This window comes from Telmatherina bonti (assembly GCF_933228915.1).
Source record: "Telmatherina bonti genome assembly, chromosome: 18".
Classification (NCBI taxonomy): domain Eukaryota; kingdom Metazoa; phylum Chordata; class Actinopteri; order Atheriniformes; family Telmatherinidae; genus Telmatherina; species Telmatherina bonti.
Window position 1 is genome coordinate 16,212,704 of NC_136616.1, and position 23,342 is coordinate 16,236,045.

General features: G+C 42.0%; 1 protein-coding gene across 3 annotated transcripts in view; it reads left to right on the forward strand.

Moving 5' to 3' along the window:
* The window catches only part of arhgef11 (Rho guanine nucleotide exchange factor (GEF) 11), a 31,722-nt gene extending 10,400 nt beyond the window's left edge, over positions 1–21,322 (forward strand). For all 3 annotated transcript variants that reach the window (XM_079257953.1, XM_079257954.1, XM_079257955.1), the window contains 27 exons: positions 92–134; positions 1,306–1,402; positions 3,694–3,816; positions 9,244–9,267; positions 9,435–9,561; positions 11,740–11,833; positions 12,159–12,188; positions 12,297–12,429; positions 12,504–12,710; positions 12,851–12,898; positions 13,130–13,278; positions 13,721–13,861; positions 14,670–14,746; positions 14,847–14,972; positions 16,393–16,510; positions 16,599–16,747; positions 16,827–16,902; positions 16,986–17,168; positions 17,276–17,357; positions 17,438–17,512; positions 17,827–17,882; positions 17,994–18,137; positions 18,240–18,479; positions 18,767–18,886; positions 18,987–19,291; positions 20,656–20,788; positions 20,884–21,322. In XM_079257953.1, the coding sequence (XP_079114079.1) occupies positions 92–134; positions 1,306–1,402; positions 3,694–3,816; positions 9,244–9,267; positions 9,435–9,561; positions 11,740–11,833; positions 12,159–12,188; positions 12,297–12,429; positions 12,504–12,710; positions 12,851–12,898; positions 13,130–13,278; positions 13,721–13,861; positions 14,670–14,746; positions 14,847–14,972; positions 16,393–16,510; positions 16,599–16,747; positions 16,827–16,902; positions 16,986–17,168; positions 17,276–17,357; positions 17,438–17,512; positions 17,827–17,882; positions 17,994–18,137; positions 18,240–18,479; positions 18,767–18,886; positions 18,987–19,291; positions 20,656–20,788; positions 20,884–20,933 (3,150 nt within the window). In that variant the 3' untranslated portion in view covers positions 20,934–21,322. The remainder of the gene's footprint in view (positions 1–91; positions 135–1,305; positions 1,403–3,693; positions 3,817–9,243; positions 9,268–9,434; positions 9,562–11,739; positions 11,834–12,158; positions 12,189–12,296; positions 12,430–12,503; positions 12,711–12,850; positions 12,899–13,129; positions 13,279–13,720; positions 13,862–14,669; positions 14,747–14,846; positions 14,973–16,392; positions 16,511–16,598; positions 16,748–16,826; positions 16,903–16,985; positions 17,169–17,275; positions 17,358–17,437; positions 17,513–17,826; positions 17,883–17,993; positions 18,138–18,239; positions 18,480–18,766; positions 18,887–18,986; positions 19,292–20,655; positions 20,789–20,883) is intronic.
* The last annotated feature ends 2,020 nt before the right edge of the window (positions 21,323–23,342 follow it).

The following is a 23,342-nucleotide window of genomic DNA, read 5'->3' on the forward strand; positions in this document are numbered from 1 at the left end:
ACTTTAAGCATTGGCTGCTACTGCACCATTAACATCTTCATTAAGGTTTTCTGTGCTTAGACTATTTTCCTTTCTTTCTTTTTCCGAACAGCCTTTGAAAATCAAAGTACGAGAAGAGTACCTTACAGACATAGGTAAGAAGACTTAAAGCTACTTTGTATTTTCAGCTTCTTCCTTTGTTTTTTGTGTTTTTTTCCTGCATTTACAGTTCTGTGGAAAAGTATTTTTCATGTTTCTTTATATTCTGTTCCTCTTTTAAACTACGTCTCTTAAAGAGCTCTTGCAAAGTAGTTCTTGGTTTTCCAGGTTTCTTAGGATACTGACAGGTAAATGTTCCAGGAGACTGATTTTTATTAAGTTGTTGAAGTTGTAACTTTGGATATTTTAATAACAACATGTAACAAAATGATAACAATGCAATTTGTTACTTTTAACAAGATATTTTACCAAAAGTGCCAAGAAAATTAATATCTACAACAGTAGTACAGACGCTTCAGAAAATAGTCTCAGTGGGAGGAGGACTGTTTGGAAGCTGATGATAAGGACAGGAAAAAGCTAAAGGATCACTAATGACACAAGAACTGGACTGGACAGCAGCAGTGATGAATCCATCCCAGAGCCTGAACCTCATCCTTATTAAAGCAATGTGGGATCAACTGGACAGAGAGTGGAAGAAAAGCTGAACCAGAGGGTTTAAACCTGGGAGGGGGGGACAACTCCGGTCCGGAGTTTTCCTGCTGCAACACACCTGACTCAAATCAATGGCCAGTTAACATACTAGTGCAGAGTTTACCTTTCAGCTCTCTACCAGTCTGCTAGTTAGACTGGTGATGAATGAAGCGGCTTAACCAAATACTGACTAGTTGTTAAACTAGTTAAAATGATACATAAAGCTGTTTGAACTTCGTATTCTGGATTTTCATTTATTGTTGCGTGTTTAAAAAAAATGCTGACGCTGTTTTCACGTAGACCGGTGTTAAACTCCAGTCCTCGAGGGCCGGTATCCTGCAGGTTTTTGTTGTCTCCATGCTCCAACACTCCTGACCCAAATTCATAAACAGGTTGACAAGAAGCTGCTGGATGATTTGAATCAGCCGTGTTGGTAGAGAGAAACAACAAAAACCTCCCAGATCCCGGCCCTCGAGGACTGGACTCTTACACCTGCGATGTAGAGGAATATGTGGTGGTTCAGGACTTTTTTTGTCGTCTGGTCCTCTCAATAGATTTAAAAAAAAAAAAACCAAACATCTTCTTTAGATTTCATCTGGTTCTAATAAACTGATGTAGTCTCCACTGTCTCTCCAGAGAGTCGACTTCATGCCCAGGAGGACATCAGGGGACCTCTATCTGAGCTGCAGCAGCAGGTGCTGCCGGACATCCAGGACCAGATCCAAGACTACAGGTGCATTTCTTCTGACTTTTGCTCTTCTGTATGATATGAAGTAGGGATGCACCAATACCGATACGAGCATCGGTATCGGCTCAATACCGAGCTTGTGTACTCGTACTTGGTATTAATAAAAATGTACCAATATCACAACCGATACAACACTAGTCAAGCCAGCGCAGATGTGTTTGATGCTTCGGACGTGTTTTAAAAGACATAAATGCCTTGAATGTTAAAATGTGACATTTTTTTTGTTAAACTAAAACAGTGATTCTCACTGTTAATTCAACAAGAGCTGCACTCAATATTACTAAGACAAGAGGAGAGCCGCCATCCCCCCCCCCAAAAAAGATACGTTGCCACGCTACGTATCCTGCTACGTTGCCAAATCAGTAACATTCAGCTTTTTAGCAAGAAATGGTTATCCTAAATATTGCACAGAGTAATGGCATTCTCATGCAGCAGTATATGGTGAAATACAATAATGCCTCCAGAATGTGGGTGTTTCTTTTTTTAATATATATACGGAGCTACCGACGGAGCAGCTCGTAGGTGGAGTTCGGTGCAGCTGAAATGAGCCAAAACTGGCAACTCTGACAGGGTCAGTTTGGGCCGTTAGGACAGCCAAGGTTTCTGCAAGCAGCCTGCAGCTCTTGTTTGTGGAGAGAACTCGTGAGCCGCGCAATGAGCAGCACGGCACTAAAAGCGAGATCTTTGTTTCAAAACCACACATGTATAGCTGTATTTAGGTAAAATGTGCCGAATCAAAATAAAATTTGTTGAAATTGTTAGATCTGTAATGTTATTATATTTGTATTAGTGAGGTAACTTCAGGAAGGATGGGTCATTTATTACAACCTAATGAAATCCTACACAGTTATAACAGCAATAATAACCATAGTCACAATAATGTCCACATAAACAGATTTGGTATCAGCAAATATCTGTATCTGCAGATATTCAAATTTCATGTATTAGTATCGCATCGGAACTCTCAAAAAGTGTATCGGTGCATCCCTAACATGAAGCCATAAATACTGAGTTTGCAGTGAAGTTGGATTTCCCGTTCACCTGGACATCCGTAGAAAATGAAATCTTTGCGACAGCATCCTGTGAATGTTTCTCAGCGATGAAACCATGACGACTGTCGATGAAAACCAAATGAATGTTTATTTTCTGGTTTTTCTGATAATGTCACATAGCGCTCGTCTCCCTGCAGTTAAGTTGTTTTTTTCATTTTCTGCCCTTCAAATGGCCGAGTGTTGAATCTAACGCTGTCGAATCAGCTGAAAACCAACTAAAGAGTCTGTCGGTGTGACATCACCGACACCACTGATGTCCCAGTGAGATCGGGTGTGTGAACAGCTTCAGCCTCGGAGCAGCAACACACCTTCATCTCACAGAGCAGATTATCAGCATGTACAGATGACAGTCTCGCTTTTTAAAGCACTTCCACTTAAACCTTTTTTAAATAATAGATTTATGTATATTTCCTGATTTTCCACTTCGAAGTGGATCAACAGGGGTATTAATGGAAAGGAGTAAGGAAACATTTTTCTTGAAGGTGGCTGTTAAAACTTAACCATACAGAGAAAAACTGAAGATTTGCAGCGAGTTAATTGATGTCTGGCTGGTAATTACAACCTAGAGTTGATCTCTTACAATCATGGTTCCAAGTTCATTGGCAGCACATTATGAAATCATCTCATCAGGCTTGTATTGACTTTTCTTGTCTAAATTATTTACATGACATGTAAATAATCTGTTCTGATTCTGACAGATGAGCGAAGAGGAGGGTTTTCTTTCGCCAACATGGTTTCAGGAAAAAAAAAAAACCGCACGCTGCAGCTTCAGTGGTAAAAGTAGTAAACAATCTTATTGAATCTCTAAAACAAGAAGCAACGTTGTGCTCCTGTTTTATTGACTGATCCAGCGGCGCTAATGATCCTGTTTGTCATGCGGTAACAACAACGACTGATCAGAGGAGAAATGTCAGGCTCAAAAAGGCACTTCTGTCCTCGGTCACGGTGAGAAAGCAGAATGAATTATTTCTGGTCTTTTACTGCAGTTCCCTTTTCATGTTTGCTTTAAAAGCTGTGATTGTCAGTGTGAGCTTGCACTACAGGAAGTACAACAGTGATGCTTAGCTGTGAGAAGCAGGACGTGAAGTCGTTGTGAATAAGTCCTGTCTCCTCTCGCGCAGGGTGAATAATGTTCAGATATAAATGTGACCACATTTTTCACAGCTCTGTGTTTGTCTGGAGTTTGTAGTTTCCTGTTCAGCTCTGGTTTGTGTATTTTAACAGGAACAAGCAGATGATGGGTCTTGGATCTCTTTTTGGAGAAGGAGACCTGCAACTCCTCGATGGAGATCCAGTCAAAGAGAGACAGGTGGTGGACAGACAGGTCACCGCCCTCTGGGAGATATTGTAAGTCTAACCTTATATGGAATCAGGTTAGTTTCAGAATCTCCAAGCAAAACTTTTTAAACCTCAAGCAAAAAAAACAACAATTAAAACCAAAACTTTCTAAAACTTAAGTAAAATAAATGATCTCAAAATAAAAAATTATCGATCATCATGAAAACAATTAGGCTTTTATATGGTTAAATTGAGTAATTAGGCCCGAGCACCTTGGCGGTGCGAAGGCCTATTGTAATTGCAGTGTTTATTATTATTTTTATTCGGACACTTCGCATGCTTTTTTGGAGGCCTGAACGTGCTCGAAAACTCACCAAATTTTGCGTACCCCCCCAAGGGAATACGAAAAATTTGATATTTTGAGGTGCTCCAGAATGTTTGGGCGAAACTGAACGAGAACGCCACCTATTTTAGGTGCCCCGCCACTGCATGTCGTTAGGCTTTATGAAAATTCATACACATGATCTACGTGCTAGGGCGAACAAAAAATCCTCTTAATGTCATGGTGAAATGTCGACAGGAAGGCGGCCATTTTAGGTCAAAGTCAATATTTTGGCGTTTTAGCACCTCGCATTTTAACGAACTCGTCCTAGAGCTTTTATCCCACTGAGCCACAAATTGGGCGGGGGCGGGGCCTCAAAGTTTGATGTCTCGCCATGAAAAATTAAACGGATATAACTCCCACATAAAGCAACATTTCTGCACCAAATTTGCTAGATATGATGGCAGTCCCCTCCTACAGAGTTCTATATGTCAATATTCTGATTATGAAATAGCCACGCCCCCTGGAGGTCAAAAGTGTTGTTTTTTGCTCACACACCCATAACTCTGGCTTGGTGGACACCACATGGCCCAAATTCACTCAGGCATCACAAAACATGTTGGTGAAGAGATCTGGTAAAGGACGTTGCTCTACGCTGCACGGCGTGCCCGTGACACCATGGCGAAGTTCCATGCGGCGGCGTGACATCATAAATCACTATAAAATTCTCAATTTGGATCTGATCACCCTAAAACTTATAGGGATTAATAAGGGATCAGTCCTGAACAGATTAATGTGACCATTGCTGGTCTAGACCTAAGCTCCGCCCACTTACAACAGGAAGTGGTTTTTTCCACGTTTGAGGGTCATGCTTCTAAGCAAATGGTCCCAAACACTTGAGACTCCTCCAAAACATGTCAAACCCTTTCATGATGCCACAATAAAAACCTCAAGTCGCTACGCTAAACGGGACATGGCGAATGGCGGTCCAACGCCATGAAACAGGAAGTACCTGTGACCAAACCATGGAACCTTGGACCGCCACCAAACTTGCCATGACTAATGACAGTAAGGCCCTGAACTAAGCCCCATTGACACATTATGGAATAAATGGAGCATGCCTCCATAGCGCCCCCTACAAAATTTCAATCAATCAGCCCCGCCCACTACATGTACCGACATGGATAAAATTCAGCACAGTTGGAGAACCTTCCAGTACCTTCAAAAAAGTCTCTTGGACATATGGGCCAAAACCAACAGGAAGTCGGCCATTTTGAAAAAGGTGCCATTTTTGGGGTCATTTCTTTGCCATTCATTTTAAACAACTCCTCCTAGGGATATTGTCCAACTGACACCCAACTTGCACAGGATGCTCAGGAGGCATGTGTGATGTAAAGTTGTGTTATTTCTTCTAATAGAAGATTTAGTTTAGGAGGGGCAGGCCTTCAAAGTTTGATGTCTCTTTAACAAAGACTTATTGCTAAAACTCCCACATAAAACAACATATCAGCACAGGAATCGACACATTTGATGCCAATCCCATGATGAACAAAATATACAATGCAATAATATGACTATGAATTAGCCCCACCCCTTGGCAACAACAAGTGTCTGATATCGTGAACCAGGAAGTACCTGTAACAAAGCCATGAAACCTTTGATCTTCACCATACTTGCCATGAGTCATGACAGTTATGTCCTTAATAGAATAAAATTACAATATAGTGGAAAAGATAGTAAATGGCTATATAGCGCCCCCTACAATATTTCAATCAATCAGCCCCGCCCACTACATTGCATGACATGGATAAAATTCAGCACACTTATAGACCATTCCAGCACCTTCAAAAAAGTCTCTTGGACATATGGGCTAAATCAAACAGGAAGTCGGCCATGTTGAAAAAGGTGCCATTTTTGGGGTCATTTCTGTCATTTTCTTTGCCATGCATTTTGAGGAAGTCCTGCTAAAAATTTTAACTAACTTTAACCCAAATTAGTCAGGATGCTCAAGAGGCATGTGTGATTAAAAGTTGTGCTATTTCTTTTAATAGGGGATATCATTTAGGAGAGGCGGGGCAGCAAAGCAGATGTGATGCAATGAAAAGGAAAACTGACATAACTCCCACAAAAAACAACCAACCTGCACCAAATTTGCTACAGATGATGCCAGTCATATCCTTCACATTTGTGCATGTCAATAATTAGATTATAAGTTAGCCCCGCCCCTTGGTGACAGGAAGTGACCCTTCATAAGGCCTAAATGGCCTGAAGTGCAGTCTGGCTGCACTTTAGGTTGAGAGAGACATGGGAAGGATGTTGCCAGGGGACGCGGTGGCATTATGCCGAGCGGCGCCATGGTGCGAGGGCCTATATCACCGCTTGCGGTTTTAATTTTGTTTGTAGTTTCCTCTTCCTCTTTCTCTCTTCTAGCTATTTTGGTTGCACTTCACATTCTTTGGTTTTGATTCATGATTGTTTGGTTTCATTTCTAAAACAAACCTTTCATGGACGGGCTCTTTTCAGGGGCGCATTCTGAACTCGGCATACGTATACAAGGGTTAAAACAACATTCAGGCTATAGCTGTGTCACTCAAAAACTCACCGGCCAATCGGAATCCGCCCCTGAAAAGAGCCCACCCATGAAAGGTTTGTGTCAGAAATGAAACCAAACAATCAAGAATCAAAACCAAAGACTGTGAAGCACAACTAAATAGCGAGAAGAGAGAAAGAGGAAACTATAAACAAAACTACTCAATTTAACCAAATAAAAGCCTAATAGTTGTCATGACGATCGATAATTCTTGATTTTGAGATCATTTATTTTACTTAAGTTTTAGAAAGTTATGATTTTAATTGCTGTTGTTTGCTTGAGTTTTAAAAAGTTTTGCTTGGAGATTCTGGGACAAATCTGATTCCATAACCTTACTGCTGTTTTTTTTTCTTGTTTCTGCATCATAAAAGCTTTATTTGTCATTTAGCCAGCATCCCGGCACAATGAAATTAGTAGAAGTCCAAGAGTAGACAAAACAACATACATAGCTTCTAATTTGCAATAATTTGAGGTTCATGATAAAAGCATTTATTTGACTTTATGGATAATCTGACTGAGTTTAAGGTTAAAACAGTGTTTGGTTGTTTTATTGACTGTTAAACTTTTGTTTCTGATGGAGTAAATCAACAAGACAAGTGCTTTCATCAAAGTTTTCAGCAGTTAATGTTTTTTTTTCCTAACAAAGGAAGCAAAAACTATGATAAAAAAAAATGTATTGTTCCCTTAATTAGTGGATAAAAATTAAACTAAAATATTCCAGAAAACTGATCAGACTGCATGTCCCTGTGTGGTAAAGAGGAAGACACACGTTTGATAAGTACCAGGTAGACGCTGCAATTTGCTCTGATGTTGTTTTGATAAAACCGATGCAATAAAATGTCAACAGCTGGGAGGAAGAGAAGAACCGGCATGTTTGCTTTAGATTTGATGTAAACTAAAACAGGAAGTTTTATAAAGTACCGCCTTCATCAATACATCAAGTCATTGATCGAAGAGCCAGTAGCGTTTAGCAAAATTAGAAGTATCTATCTGTCACGACCGGCGTGGAAGGCCGTGACACGCTGGTCATACTAAACATGTCTTTGTTGACGTAAAGAACAAAAAGATAAGTGTATGCAGCGTATAAAAATGGAAGTCAGTGGTGTGACTGTGGTTGCAGGTCACTGTCGGAGCAAACTAAAGAGCAAGGCTCAGAGTGAGCTCTAAAAATTCTAAAAAATACTTGGTTTAGGACTTAGACTGTCTAGACTTAAGCCCATTTTATCAAGACGCCATCTGGAGTCAGTGATCCGTGCTTTTATTACCTCTAGACTGGATTACTGTTACTCCATTTTTATTGGAATCAGACAAAACGCGCTTTTCGCGCCTGCAGCTGGTGCTGAACGCCGCTGCAGGACTTTTAACTGGCACAAGAAAACGTGAACACATAACTCCGGTTTTAGCGTCCCTTCGCTGGCTTCCTGTTCAGTTTAGGATCAATTTGAAGTGTTTTTAAGTGTTTTTTAACTTTTTTAAGTGTCTTAACGGCCTTGCCCCTCCTCATCTGGCTGACCTGCTGCATCGCTACACACCACAGCGTGCTCTTAGATCAGCGGACCACATGATTTTAACTGTCCCTGAGACGCGGTGTAACTCTATAGGAGACCGAGTCTTTTCAGTTCTAGACCCAAAAATCTGGAACGGTCTCCGTCTGCAGGTCAGACGGCGAACTCCCATCCGGACATTTAAAAACACATTTTTATTCTTTGGCATTTAAACAAGACCGAGTTGTCATCTGTGTCCTTGTGTGTATTTTTACCTGTTCTTTTTATGTATCTCGTTATGTTTTTTTTTTTTTTTTTTAATGCTTTTTTATAGACTTGCTGTTACTGTACAGCACTTTGGTCAGCTGTTGTTTTTAAAGTGCTTTAGAAATAAAAATGGTATGCTAAATAAGAATAAAATTCACACTAAATTCTGCTTTTACAAATAGAAATGTATTCTTACTATTACATGATGTGAACATTTGTAGCTCAATATGCAGAACGTAGAAGCATAATTTTGTTAAAAAAACACATTTTTTTCTATTAAAATTCAGAAAAATATATTTTAATATTGCAGTTACATCTGGTGATTTAATATGAATGGAAGTGATTGTGTTCAGTGATCTTGATATTGTTTTATATTTACTCAGCCAAAACACATATTTTCAATCAAATTGTCTGAAACTGAGACAAATTATATAACCAGATGAGGACTAAAACTAAATTAAAGTTTATTTTTTAGGCTTCAACCACATCAAAATTAGCTCTTCTCCGATCACAAACTGAACCTTTTCCACACATACAGTGAGCATGTTTGCCAAGTTTTCCTAGCAACAGGGTCACTTTTAAGGGGTCTAGTTAAATAGTTTATTACAAAGTGTCAGAAGGAGCTCCTTAAACTGTGATAACAAAGGTCATTTCCTGAAACGCAAACCCTGGAAAGTCACATGACTTTTACCTCTTTTTACTTTCCTCCTGTCACATGACCGAGGCTCTGCCTTGGCTTTCTAACACCAGTGTTTGCACCCCAGTGGATTTCACTTTGATTAGCTCAACTTTCTACATCTTTTTCATGCTTTTCTCTTTTGTTCCTGTTTCAGGTCAAAACACGAAGAGGACAGAAGGTAAAGGAAGTGTTGATTTTTTTACTAGAGTGAGATTTAATCCACTATCAGCTCCTGTCAGAATGAGTCTTTACTTATTAGTCGTCTCTCATCTTCTAGTTTACACTCCTCCGCTCTCACCTTGTATTGTGTCTCTCTGTCTCCTCCCCTTCGCTCCCCTCGGTCAGTTCTCCGCTGGCATCAGCTGTGCTCCTGTACCTTCGTCATTCTGGCATCAAGCTCAGAGACTCCAAGGTCTTTCCAGGTCTGAGCACAGAGAAGGAGAAGTGGCTTGCTTTCTTAAAGACAAAAAAGGTAAAACAGAAACATGTGTAGTCGTTAATTAATCTGTCACTGTTTGTGATTTTTTTTAAAGTTAGCATTATGTGTAACAGCTTTTATTTATTTATGTTAAAGGAAAGCTTTTTAAAGATGCTGATACAACCACTTTCATCAGATGAGTTTATGAAGGAGTTGGTCGCAAAAACAGACTGCTAAATGAGGTTTTCAGTATTAATTTACTATTAAACCAGGTAAAGCAGGGGACAAAGTCGGTCCTCAAGAGCCGCTGTCCTGCAGGTTTTTCATGTGTCCCCGTTCCAACACACTTGGTTTCCATCAAATGGCTCCAACAGCCTATGAAGTTATGCATATTCTGTGTGTTTACATGAGTTTTAATTCTTGTTTACTTCCGAATAAAAGTTAATTCCGCTTTAAACTAATGGAAACGACCATGTAAACAAATTAATTCCTAATGCTAATTTTTATTCGGAATTAAACTTAGTTCCGATTTAAGTGTCTGGTTTATTCGCATTTTAATTCCGATCTATTTAATTCCTCTGTCATGTAAACCTTCATTCCGCTCTAAGTTAATTCCGGTCGTTCTGAGCATGCTCGTTACCTTGTCCTGTCCCGATGACGCGCGTTGTTTTGCCTCCCGTGTTCACTGGTCTACCTTTCTTTTTCTTCTCAGTTGCCACAAAAAGGGAAGTAGTACGCTGGTGTTGAGCTGCTACTTCAAAATTATAATAAAAATAGCAGCGAAACTGGTACTTATTATGTGGTTTTTATAAGTTACGACTGAAAAGACCAGAAGCAGGGAGTCAACGCTGTTTATTTCCAATATATGTCATACGTCACGTGCACCCTCTGTCCAATCAGGACCCTTCCCAACCCGCCGCTCTAAAGAGGAATTAAGTGAGGACGTGTTTCATGTAAACATTCATTCGGAATTATTATTTTCATGTAAACTCGTAAAAGAATTAAGTTAATTCCAAATCATTTCATTCCAAATTAAAAAAAACACCATGTAACCGTACCCATTGACTGGTTTGTTTAAAAAAGATGTGTTGGAGCAGGGATGCATGGAAAACGTGCAGGACTCTGTCTCTCAAGGACTAGAGCTGGACACCCATGAGATAAAGCCTAAACATACATGTTGGATGGTTATTTAAGGAAGCAGACTATCCAACCAGTACATGAGTTTGTGAATTTCAGACCTGGAACAAGCTTCAAAATACGTCGTCCTTGTCCCAACTTAGAGAGAAAGTAACGTGGCTGAGAAATATTTAAACACTGATGATCATAGAGGTCAGCCTTTTAATCCCTTGGCCAATTGTTTGGGTCAATTTAGCCTTTTTTACTATTTGGTCGTTTATGTTTAGTTAATTTGCTAAGCATACAAAGCTGATTAACCCCTTCTTCACAAGAGCCTCCTGTACAAGTTCAACATGAGATACATGCAGTACAGAAGCTCTTTGCAGACACTCAGAAGCATCGTTCCCAACGTCTTGCCTCGCAAAATCACATGGAAAAGGCAAATAAACCACCAATCATTAAAGAAACACAGTTCAAACCACAAACAGAACTGGAAGCTTGCAAGTTCAGACCTAGAGCTCCACAGTCCTGCAGGTTTTAGATGTTTTACTGCTCCAACACACCTGATTATCAGGTTATTCTAAGGGACTTGTTCATTTGAAACAAGGGAACTGAAAACCTGCAGGACTGCAGTTTTCTGGGCACCAACCTGCTTCCCTCTGTGCTGACCTGTGTGTGAACCCTGTTAAGAAACATTTACTGTGGATAAGTCATTTCTTCTGCGATGGCGAGCCGTCCAGGGTGTACTCTGCCTTTCGCCCTAAGACTGCTGGGATAGGCTCCAGCTTCCCAACGACCCTGAATTGGGTTAAGTGGTTGGGAACATGGATGGATGGAAGTCATTTCAGAAAAGTAGGCATCAAGTAGAAAAGGTCAACAGACAGGTGTGTCTGTGGGCTGCAGTGTTGTAAATGTGTGAAACCCAACAGTCCTCCTCGTCCTCAGTAGTGTAGAATATTCACATCCAAAGATACTAAAATATGCTTTCGTTCCTTTCTGTAAACACATTTCTAACATTACACCAGCAGTTTTCATGTGTGTGAGGCAGCTGTTTCTCAGCTGGATACACGATGCAGGACTGTGTGTGATGTGATGGTATGGTTCGTCTCTCCGCAGCTGAGCAGCAACAAGAAGGAGAAAGATGGAGAGGATAAAAAGAGAAACCCCATCCTGAAGTACATCGGCAAACCCCGGAACACATCCCAGTCCAGTAAATTCAATGCACACACATCTGTGCACAGAGTTGCGGAATAGGAAACAATGACAAGTCATCACACTCTCATGAGAACACACAGTTTTTAAAATGCAAATAAAATCCCAGCTCAGTATGTGCTGGTTGTATGGATGCATTACATAAAACAAACACACACACACGTGACTTCCTCCCTCATTGTTTGTGTCACATAACATTGATTTGTGTTGCGGCATCGTTTGTTCTGTTGTCGCTTTAGGTTTATTTATTGATTTCATGTGTTTTCATCGAGTCCTTCTGATTTCATCGTCTCTTTTTTTTTTGGTTTGTTTTGGTTTTGTAGCGTTCCATGTCCCGTTGTCGCCCACTGAAGGTACATCACTTCCTGTGTTTTCCTCTTCAGTTAAATGTGGCGTTTGTGACCAACCTGCGTTGTTATTCCTGTTTTATTGTGTTTTAACAACAAACATTGTGTGCGCAGTTCGTCCCGGCAGCGTTAGGAACATCATTCAGCAGTTTGAGAACAGCCCGGACGTACTGGGAGAGGAGGGCAGTGACGCTGCGGACCCCCAGCGGCTCTCCACCAACAGCCTGGGAGAAGAGGGCATGGACAGGTGGGGGCGTGTCCTCTGAAAGCGCCGCCGCCGTCTGCAGGAGTGACGCCACTAACTGGGTTGTCTCTCCGCAGTCCGGCGGTCTCCACGCGTCTGGCACGCAGCGAGTCGCTGAAGGCTCAGGGAGAAGGGCGGCGACGGGGCGTCGCTTCCGGAGCCGAGACCGTCCCCCGTTCCCGTAGCGACGTGGATATGGAGGACTGCGGGGAGGAGAGGGAGCAGTCGGGGCTCCGGCCGCTGCAGCACAGCGCCTCGTCGTCTGCGTCCGGCAGCTCAGCCAGGTAAAGGTTCACTAGATGGGACTCGGCGGGACATTTCCCGTTTCCGTTAAGAGCTGCAGGCGGCGGTGGGCGCACCTTACACCCCGACATGTTCAGCTTTTGTCTTCACGCCATCTTTCTCTCCACTCTTTTAAACTCAGGTCTCTAGAGAACCCTACACCCCCATACACCCCCCGCTCTAGACGCAGGTGAGTCGCTGTGTTGTCCCCGCAGACGTGAAAGATGAGCAATAATCAGATGTAAAGATGGAAGTCCTCAAATTTTAGCCTTGACTTACTTCCAGTTCACGTGAAGTAAAATTATTTTTGTTTTCTGTTTAAGAAATTAGAAACCAGGTAAAAAAAAAAAATCCACATTTTTTCATGTTTTCATGTCTGTCTGTCCACACCGACCGTCTCTTCTGCTTGTGTGTTTTGCAGGAGTGTGGATTCGTCGTTGCTGCTGCTGCCGGATGCTGCAGCGCTGGAGGAGGAAATGTGTGATGGTCAGAACTGGCAGGACACAGTTCCTCCTCAGCTCCTCGCAACACTCAGCCCGAGGGAAGTGGACCGGCAGGCTGTCATATACGGTACGACGCGAGAGTTTAGTCGTATCCAGACTTCAGGCATTCCTTAGACCGGTGTTTTTCAGCCACCGTGTCGTGGAACACTAGTGTGTCGTGAGAGATTATCAGGTGTGTCCTGAGAAATGACCCACTGTTCCCTGATTGGTCTAAAAAGCAGCTCTGTGTTCATCCAGACATACCCCAGTGAAAGATTATAAAATTCCTTCTTCTTGTGTTTATCTGATTTCTAAAACACAAGAAGAGACTTTGACAAGACGGACTTTATATTAACAATGTGGACTTTTTTAAAAAACCAAAAACATTTTGGTTTGTGGTGAGCCTTGTGGGTTTTTTGTTTTTTGTTTTTTTTAGAGAAAAAAGTGTGAATTGGCTCAAAAAAAGGTTGAAAAACGCGGCTTTAGGCACATGTTAACGCAGTTTTTCTTAATTTCCTCTTCGTCTAAAGAGCTGTACACCACCGAGGTGTCCCACCTGCGGACGCTGCGGGTTCTGGACAAGGTTTTCTTCGAGAAGATGAGGTCTGTGCTGAACTCCGAAGAGCTGGCCTGCATCTTCCCCAACCTGCATCATGTCTACAAACTCCACGGTCAGTCCTGATCTCAGCCCTGAAAAGTGTCCAGAGAGAAGAAATACACACAGTGTGTGTGTCCTCTTGTCTTTAAACGAGTTTCGCAAATGAAAGATTCAGAGTTTTTATTTTCCTTTTTCCGTTCTAGACAAGTTTTATTTAAAGTCAATGATTATTTTCTTTGGTTACCGAATCATGAAGTAAACATCTGGATGAAACGAGCAGAATTTCATATTTTCGTTATTAAATTTGACACTTTTCTAGTTTTCATCCACTTCTTTTACCACAGTTTGATGCCAGTGCGTGTTTTATATTGTGCTTAAAGATGCTTCCAATACATCGTGAGCAAAAAAAGTGGAAGTTAAAGGTTAATAGCACAAAAGGAAAACTAGTTAGGACACAAAATGAGCAGAAAATACAGATAAAGTTTTATTTCTATGGAAAGTAATCAGAATGACGGTATCCTCCTGGTTTCCCAGCTTGTTAGGAGTGTCGTCTCGAGTGAATGCTCAGTTTGGGGGTTTTGTTTGTATTTCACGTCGTGTTTGAATCAGCGTGGTCATGCGTCTGTGTTGCTAGGTGATGATGATAACTGAGAGGTTATGAGGAGAAAATCAGACGTGCTGTGTAATCTCAGCTTGCAGCGTCACACAGTCAATATGTGCTGTGGGCCTCAATATGGAGCCATAAAGTCAGAGTGTGTTACAGTGTTATTACACTCTATTCAGCAATGCTTCACTTGTTTTACTGTTGCCACGGCGTCTTATGCATCTGCTTTGTGCTTTGTTTTCTGTCCTGATGTTGCTTCTGCATCGTTTCTTTGCAGCAAGTCTGTGTGAAGCGATGAAGAAGCGAAGAGAAGCTCCCACCGTCCAGGAGATCGGAGACGTCATGCTGGCCAGGGTGGGATTCATGCGGCTGTTTTCATTGTATTGCTAAAGATTTTTTTCCTCTGTTGTCCGTTCGGCCTCTCAGCAGCCGTGTGTGATGTTTGTGTTTGTAGTTTGAAGGTGCAGCCGGGGAGGAGTTTCAGGAGCAAGCGACGCTGCTGTGCTGCCAGCAGACTCAGGCTCTGGAGCTCATTAAGAACAAGAAACGCAAAGATCCTCGCTTTGCTAATCTCATACAGGTACACACACACACACAGAGTCAAAGTCACAAACTTTGGCTACAACACTTGAAGGAGCTAAGTTTAAACTAAGCTTCGGAGATATCTTGGCCCGATAGGTTTGACGCACCGCTTCGCCGTGATTGAACGATACTTAATATCAGCTTCATCCATCTTTATTCCTTTTGCAATAATCTTGTGACATTTACACGTCTGCTCGCGCCCTCCGGTCAAAAATCTTTTGCCCTTCTGGGCCAAACATCTACCCACCCACTGACGCGTACCCCTCTATATGCGTCACCTGCCCAGGTAACAACACAGCGCCCTCTAACGGCACCGATGAGAACGCAGTTAAACAAATTGGCTCCAATCACACATCAGGATAATCTTCTAGACTCGATCTGATTGAGGACTCGGCTCAGTTGTAGGAAGGTGTATCCATGAGGACTGAGATCTGTTTCACGCTGCACTTCGGTTAAACGACCTAAACTATTAGAATAATATATCCTCATTCCCACCAAAGGTGGCGCTGCATGCGTATTTAGCAAAAGAGAAGACAAGACCAACATGAAGAAGAAAACTCCACCTGCGAGTTGAACATGGAGATGAAACTGTCGCTGTTTTGTGTTTTTATATTGTCTTGTGCAAATATACTACAGAAATACACACTATGCATCAATGTGCGCCGTACAACAACAGAAGAGCCTGAATGCACTTGATATTTATTTACCTACTAGGGTGGGAAAATCCAATTGAAAAATCGGAAATTAGGATTTTATTCTTCACAATTTTAAAATCGATTTTTTTTTTCTTAAAAAAAAAAAAAAATATATATATATATATATATAATTTTTTTTTTTTTTTTTCAAATGAATGCACTATGAAAATGTTTGTCATTTTTATTGTTTTTGTTGATCTTTTTGCTTGTCTTCTATAGACATCAGGATTTTTTGCTTCACAATTTATTTAAAAAAAAAAAAAAAAAGATTTTTTTTTTCTTCCAATAAATAAAAATAATTATAAATTTGCCATTTCCACTGTTTTTAGTGATCTTTTTACGTGTCTTTTTGGGCGTTATAGCAGCAGAATGATGGTCTGGCTACTGGGTTGTTTTTTTTTCTCATTGAAATGAAGAAAAAAAGCAAAAAAAAAAAAAGTTTTATAAATTTATTTTTTTTTAATCTACAAAAATCAGTGGGGAATTGTGAGAATGGTAATTTAAATCAAATCGGCGCCAAAAAGAGAGCTGCGATGGGAGGCGGACCGAGTCCGATTCTTTGGTCCAAACCAGATTGGCGCGTTCACATTTCCCCATTTGGACTCTTGATTTGAATCAAAAAGGCTGATGTGGACGCGCCTTAAATGTTGCTGCGATGCTCCTTCTTTCTGTTTTACTGTGTGTTTGCTGCGTTTCTAACAGCTCTGCTTGACGTTTTCTCAGGAGTGTGAAGCAAGTCCTCAGTGTCGGAGGCTGCAGCTGAAAGACTTGCTGGTGTCTGAGATGCTGCGACTCACTAAGTACCCTCTGCTGCTGGATAACATCATCAAGCACACGGAGGGTGAGGCATTGAGACGCCGCAAGTCCTGTTTGAATCAAGACGTCATTTTAAAGAAACGTTTCGCTGTTTTGTTTTTTTTTCCCCGCAGCCGCTTCACCGGACCTCCTCGCACTTCAGCGCGCGCAGGCGTGTTGCCGAGGGATACTGCAGGTCGTCAACGAGGGCGTCAGGGAGACGGAGCACCGCCAATGCCTCGGCCAGTACCAGCGCAGGCTGGAAGCTGCTCCTCAGTTCAAGGTCGGACAGGATTTCAGCGTCACTGTTTCAGCGAAGCTGCGGAGTCGTCTGAACTCGTTTTGTCTCCGTTATCTCTCAGAATCTGGACCTCACCACCAAGAGAATGATTCACGAAGGGCCGCTGACCTGGAGGATTAACAGAGATAAGCAGATCGGTCGGTGTCGTCGTGGTTTATCTGCGCCGGCGCTTTGTTTTGGTTTTACTTGCTCTAATCGTGTTTCTGTTTTCCTCTTGAAGAGATCCAGGCGCTGCTGCTGTCGGATTACCTGGTCCTCCTTCAGAGAGGCCCCGACGACCGGCTGCAGCTCCGATACCCGTCCCGCTGGCTGGGAGGAGGCGGAGGCGGAGGCGGAGACAGCAAGACTTCCTTCAGCCCGCTGGTGAAGCTGGACTCCCTGCTTGTCCGCTCAGTCGCTACAGGTACCCCGGAAGTGTCTCTTAAACATCCAGATTTACAATTCAGGTTGAAAACATTCAGATTAATCTGCTTTTGGTCTCAAATGTTCCACTTTGTGTTTCCTCTGCAGACAACAAAGCTTTGTACATCATCAGCACCACGGAGAGTCAGATCTACGAGCTGGTGGCGGGGACGTCGTCGGAGAAAAACAAGTACGCCGTCTCCTGTGGACGGATGCCTCTCACGTCTGGCTGCACGCCTGAATAACTTCTTTTGGTTTTTTGCTTCGCAGCTGGAAAGATTTACTTGAAAAGACGATCTCCTCCGCTGGAGGCGCATCGCCTCTGATCACACACTCCATGCCTGTGTGAGTAAACCCGTCTTTTTTTCTTCATTTCAGCAGAAATGAAATGAAAAAACTTCATTAATCCCCAAAGGGAAATTCAACATTGTAGTATATAATAATAATTGACTTGAGGAGGTCTTGTTCCGGAGGCTGATGGCTGCTGGCAGGAATGATCTTCTGTATCTTTCAGTCTTACATCGGACCTGAAGAAGCCTCTCACTGAACACACTTTGAAATGAATAGTTTATAATATAGATAGATAAATAGTTTATAAGTAGAAATGTCCAGAATCTCTACATCCTTCCTACTGTGTGTCGTTTCCTTTCCTTCGTTAGATCTCCAAGGCTACGCAGCGCTTCTCCAGCTTCAGCTGGCGGGAACGTCTTCGGAGGTAATCACCTCGCTGTCATCATCATCCTGGGATGAATAGTTTGATTTTTTCTGGCTTCGTTTCCTGGAAAACGTCTTTAATTTACCTGAACAACGGTGTGAAATCGTTTAGACAACTCTACGGCGGAGCAGTCGGATTCCACAGAGACTCATTCCTCCAACGACGACAACGTCTCCGACAACACCCCCACGGACCAATCGGGAGCTTTCAGCGAAGGACAGGCGTTTGGCGTGGCAGAAGCTGCTTTACAAGACAGTGAGATGAACTCTCAGCTGATGATTTCCTGATTTTATTTAACAGTAACCATAATAAGAAGTAAACTCTTAATAAAATGACATTTTCGTGTCCTTCCTCCAGTCGAGACACTTCGGCAGCTCATACTACGGGATCTGGAAGAAGACGGCTGGAGCCACGATTCAGACGACACGCCCACCAACGAGACAGCCAATGGGAGGAGCTCATTCATAGAGAGGCAGCGACCGGAGTCGCTGGAGACGATCCTCAACTTCAGCCCGAGCGAATGGGACGTGGACGAGCCAGAGGAGGTTCCAGCGCCGCCGCTGCCTCGGCAGTGTGGCGTTCAGGTGGTGAGAAAAGGTAACGGATGAAGGAACGTGACGCCTGACATCTCTCCTCTGCAGCTTCTCTCTGTTTACTGTCGCTTCCTCTCAGACTGATATTTGGTTTAATTAAAGGTGATTTTGTTTGTTTTTTTTACTTAAATCTGATGATTCTTTGCATGTTTTCTCCGCATGCAGTGATTTTTTTTTTTTTTATTTATTTGCTTGCATTTATGACCACAATGACACGTTTTATCCTGATTCTTCACCTCTTTACACTCTACTACACTGTTTCTGTGTTGCACATCTGTCTCTGGTGCATAGCTGTGGTTGCGGGTCCTCTTCTTCCTCCTTCCTGTTCTTCTGTCCCTGATGACATCACTGATGATGTCGGCCCGCCCTCCAATCAGACATCCAAGTCACGAGGCAAAGCCGAAACGCAGGGTAATGATGACCGCACTGGTCCCGTGTCGCAGCTCCTTTATTTCCACGCGTACCAAACAGATTAAATGCAAGAGCTTACACACCCCTTTGTGCTCTGTAGGAAACACCTTCTACCTGGTAATGCCCACAGAGCAGGGGGAGAGCATCACCGATGACGTCAACGACCCGCCCACGCCCACCGCCGCCAGCTTCCCTCAGCCTCCGGAGGAAGTGATGTCATTTCAGATGCAGCCGGAGGAGGAAGTAGCCTCCTCTATGGAGTTCGACCAATCAGAGATGATGCAACTGGACCAGGAAGAAGAAAAGGAAGCAGACAAGTTGAAAGCTGCGAATCACGTGATCAGAAACGTGGATGAGATTTTTCACACCATTGAAGGGTTGATGTGCAAGTTGCGCAAGCTGAAGGTGGGTTTCTGTCAGCAAGGCAAGACAAGCTCGTTTAGTTTCTGGGAACCAAACACGAACCTGAAAGATTTTAGTGAAGATATTTGTTTAGTTTCCACTTTTGGAATTTGGTTGTTTTATTGGTCATATTATTTTTTTAAGACGTAAAACTGCAGGTGGAAACCTGCATGTAGAGGCTAAAACACAAATACCTTCTTATATGTTGGTTTTATGTCAGTATCATACAACACAGAGAACAATCAAACTGAATATCAGTCACAGTCTAGTCCCAAAGAGCACTCTGACTCTACAGACCATGTTTAATTGTTAAAGTTAGGTTCATGTCCGCATGGAGGCTTAATGTTTATCCTGTTTATTGTTTTATCTTTGGGACTTTTCCTTCACTGTTTGTTAAAACTGAATGATTAAGTGAATAAATCAGGATCCTCAAAATCATCATTTCAATAATAAAACAAATGAATCATGTAGGATTACCACAGTTCAGATGATTTGTTCTAATTTCCTAAAAGAAATAAATACATAAAAGGGGAAGGCTATATTTTGCTTCTGGACTCGGCCAGAAAGCGTCGTTTGTGATGAAAAGTCGGCTGATGAAAGCATAAAGCCGCGTTTCAACGGCGCTTCTTAGTCGTTGTTTCCAGGAAGTGTTGGAGGAAATTAGGTTGGGATCCATTTCTTTCAGGATCCCGTTTACTAGGACTGTGACGAAATTCTTTTATTTCGATTCGATTCTGAATTTTTGGGCGCCGATTCGATGTAAATTGCAATTCTCACAATTCTTCAATATTTCTGATTTATATAGATTCAAAACAAAAAAAATGTACAAAACGTTTTTTTTTATGCTCGTCATTTTTCTTGATTTCAATTTGTAAAAAACAACATAGTAGCCAGACCGTCATTCTACTGCTATAACGCCCAAGAAGACAAGTAAAAAAAATCAAGAAAAATGACAAAAATTTCATGAATTTTTTTAAATAAATTTTTTTTGCAAAAAATGTTTTGTTAAAAAAAAATTTTGTAAAAAAAACAACAACAAAAAACAACAAAATTTTACCCAAAAAAAATTGATTTTAAAATTGTGAAGCAAAAAAATCCCGATATTCGATTTTTTTTTTTTTTTTTTTTAAATTTGATTTTCACAGCCTTACTTTTTACCCGTATTGGAGATTTGAATGTTTTTAATTGATATTTGGTGTAAAATGGACCACCTGCACATCAGTCTGTCTCTACAAAGACCATATAATCTTCAGGAAGTATTCGTTAGCTTAGCGTCCCGCAACGTCAGGCAGTGTTTGCAGAACGTGCTAAATATCCGTTAACGTGTTGAAATTGTGCTTTTCTGATTTATATTTTTATTATTGTAGGAAATTGAGAAGGCCCATCATCATCTCCTAGAAACTCTTAAAGAGTCTTCTGTCAATCAGGAGTCAGAGGACCAACGCTGTCGCTCGGCAACTGTCTCCAGAACGCCCTCAATCGACCGCAGTTCGGGAGATGGTGAGTGTTGTCATGGTTTCCAACTTGCATCTTTTTCTCTTTTTTTTTTCTTTTCCCGTATTGATTTTTTTTTTTATTCTTTCAAACCCGACCAGGTAAAGAAGGAAGTCCAGCAGAACCCAAAATTCTTTCAACTGGATTTTGATACCAGCAGTCTACTGATCTCCCCCCCCAACCCTCGCCTCTCATCTGTGATCCTGTTGCCCTGGGATACTAAGATGGCAATACAAGCCGTCGAGGTTTCTGAGCTTCAGCACAGCTTCTGACTTTTGCCGGAATAAACTTTAAGGAAAAAGGATGAAGGAACAAAAAGACAAGTTGACGCGTGAAGAGGAGTTAAAAAAAAAAAAAAGAAAACCTGGAAGAACTGAAAGTGTAAAAAATGACCAAGTCGGGGACGTGTGAAGGAAAATGCCTCGTACGTTCAGCCTGTTGTCGTTGGAGCTGGTGGAAGGATTGAAGCAGGAAGGTGTCGAAACGTTCATTTAAGGAAATTATCCAAGGGACCCATCACCCCAGCACTTTACCCATGATGCACCTCTGTCCCGCTTGTCTTCTTGCTGTGGAAACATCAGGGACCGGAGGACTCATTTCAGGAGGGAGGAGGGGGACGCTTCGGCTCCCCCCTCCTCCCTCCACTGCTTGCTTTACACTAAGTTCACCTGTTCACCTCGGCCGAAGGACTGTGTCTGTAATATTCAGGTTATTTGCACTGCGTAAGGAAACCCAAGTCTCACACACACACATCACACACTGGTAAAATTACTCATTCTGTGCAGATATTTAAGCCTTCTTTTAAGATAGAAGAAAGTTGATCACCATAGCGACCACGTTATAAAGTTCAGGTTTTTTTTTCCAGTTTTAAGTTTGGGAAACACTATTAGCTCTGTTTACTACTGAAATACGGAGGGGGCGTGGCTTCATATCAGCGCTGCTTCTGCTAGGATCACACAGCTGTGATCATGTAAAGCCTCTGAGAACTCGCCGCGAAGAAACGCGGATTCAAACAGAAACTTGAATTTTCATCGAAAGGTTTTGCGACTCAAAATGCTGCCAAATATCTCCGTGGCGTCACGTGACCGCGCGTCCCTCAGCCCCTCCCCGCCAAGTCCTGGAAATGTGTTGGAAACGCCGCCGTAAATACTGTGAATCAGCAACTTCTTCCCTAAAACCACAGCGACCCTGACCTTCCTCTTTACTAAGTAGTTTTACAGCGAGAAGCGCCGCAGGGTTGAATAAAACAGGCTGAATGATGGCGAATGCTCCCGCTCTCCTGCCTTCTCAGTTAGGCAAACAAAGTAGAAACGGGCAGAAAAAGATCCTTTAGTAACACTTTAGACACAACGTGATCGTAGTGCCGTCAGCTTGTAAACATGTAGCGGCCTTTCTGTTCTAGAGGGGCTTTTTTTTTTTTTTTTTTTTTTTTTTTCGGCACATATAAGCGTAAAAATGGCACGATTATCTGTAGCTCTGTAAATAAGAGGATTTTAGGACTGGAAAAAGTCCTGGTGTTACGATGTGCTGTAGCTTCATAGATCCATCTGCATGCTGACATGCAGGATTACGTTTCGGTACCAGAGGCTCGCATTTCCTGTTTTCATGCAGGTAAACTTTGCAAACGGCACAAAACACACCAGAAACTTTAAAACCGTCGGCTTTTCAGCGTATCTGCAGCGTCTTGGCCCAGATATCTGCTGTTCCAGCAGAAGTCCACCAACAGCCCCGAGAGGCCGACGCTTCGGTTCGCAGACTGATCCGAGTTCAGCTTTTTATTTAGGAAGTGCTCTTCTAACTATTGGCATGACAGCAAAGCTTTCCCCTTTTTCTGGATTTTTCCTTTTGGGATATTTCTTATCCTTGTTGAGCATGTTTAACCAGCGCAGACTGACACTAAAACCAAGTGCTTTTCTCTTCGTTCCCTCGAGCTACATCTCTTATTTTATCACATACCAGGAAGAAAATATGCATTCTGTTAACTAAGTGTATTTGTACCACTATAAGTGTTTCCTTTTTTTATTTCACATTTTTTAATTCTCATAAAGTTTGGGAGAAACACTGATTTGATTTGAGCTGGTTTCAAGTTAATCAGCTTCTTTAGCAGCGTGGAAATGCAACAGGCTGGTTGCTTACACACAGTCTGTCGCTGTGTGAAGAAAACTGTGTTTCCTGCCGGGTGGAAGGTTTGTTAACACGCTGCGTGCTGAAAAATAAAATAAAATGCAGCTGAAAAACACGAACAAGGCGGCTGGCTTTTATCGCAGCTGATCCTGACTGAACCTGCAGAGGAATTTCTACTGAAGTGTTAAAAAAAAAAAAGTAGTTCTACCAAAGTGGGATGTTTCTACAAACATGTTGAAGGGAACACTTTCTTTATCTTCATATTCTGGCTGCTGGTTTTCAGGCGCCTCATACTGGGAGCAGTCATCAAGAATTAGAAAAAAAAAAAACAGCTGGAAGAATCAACTTTTCCTTTTCTTTAATCTTTCCAAGCATCTCTTTGTACATCTCCTCCCTGTCTAATATGTTTTAACCTCCAATTTCTACCTCTTCACTT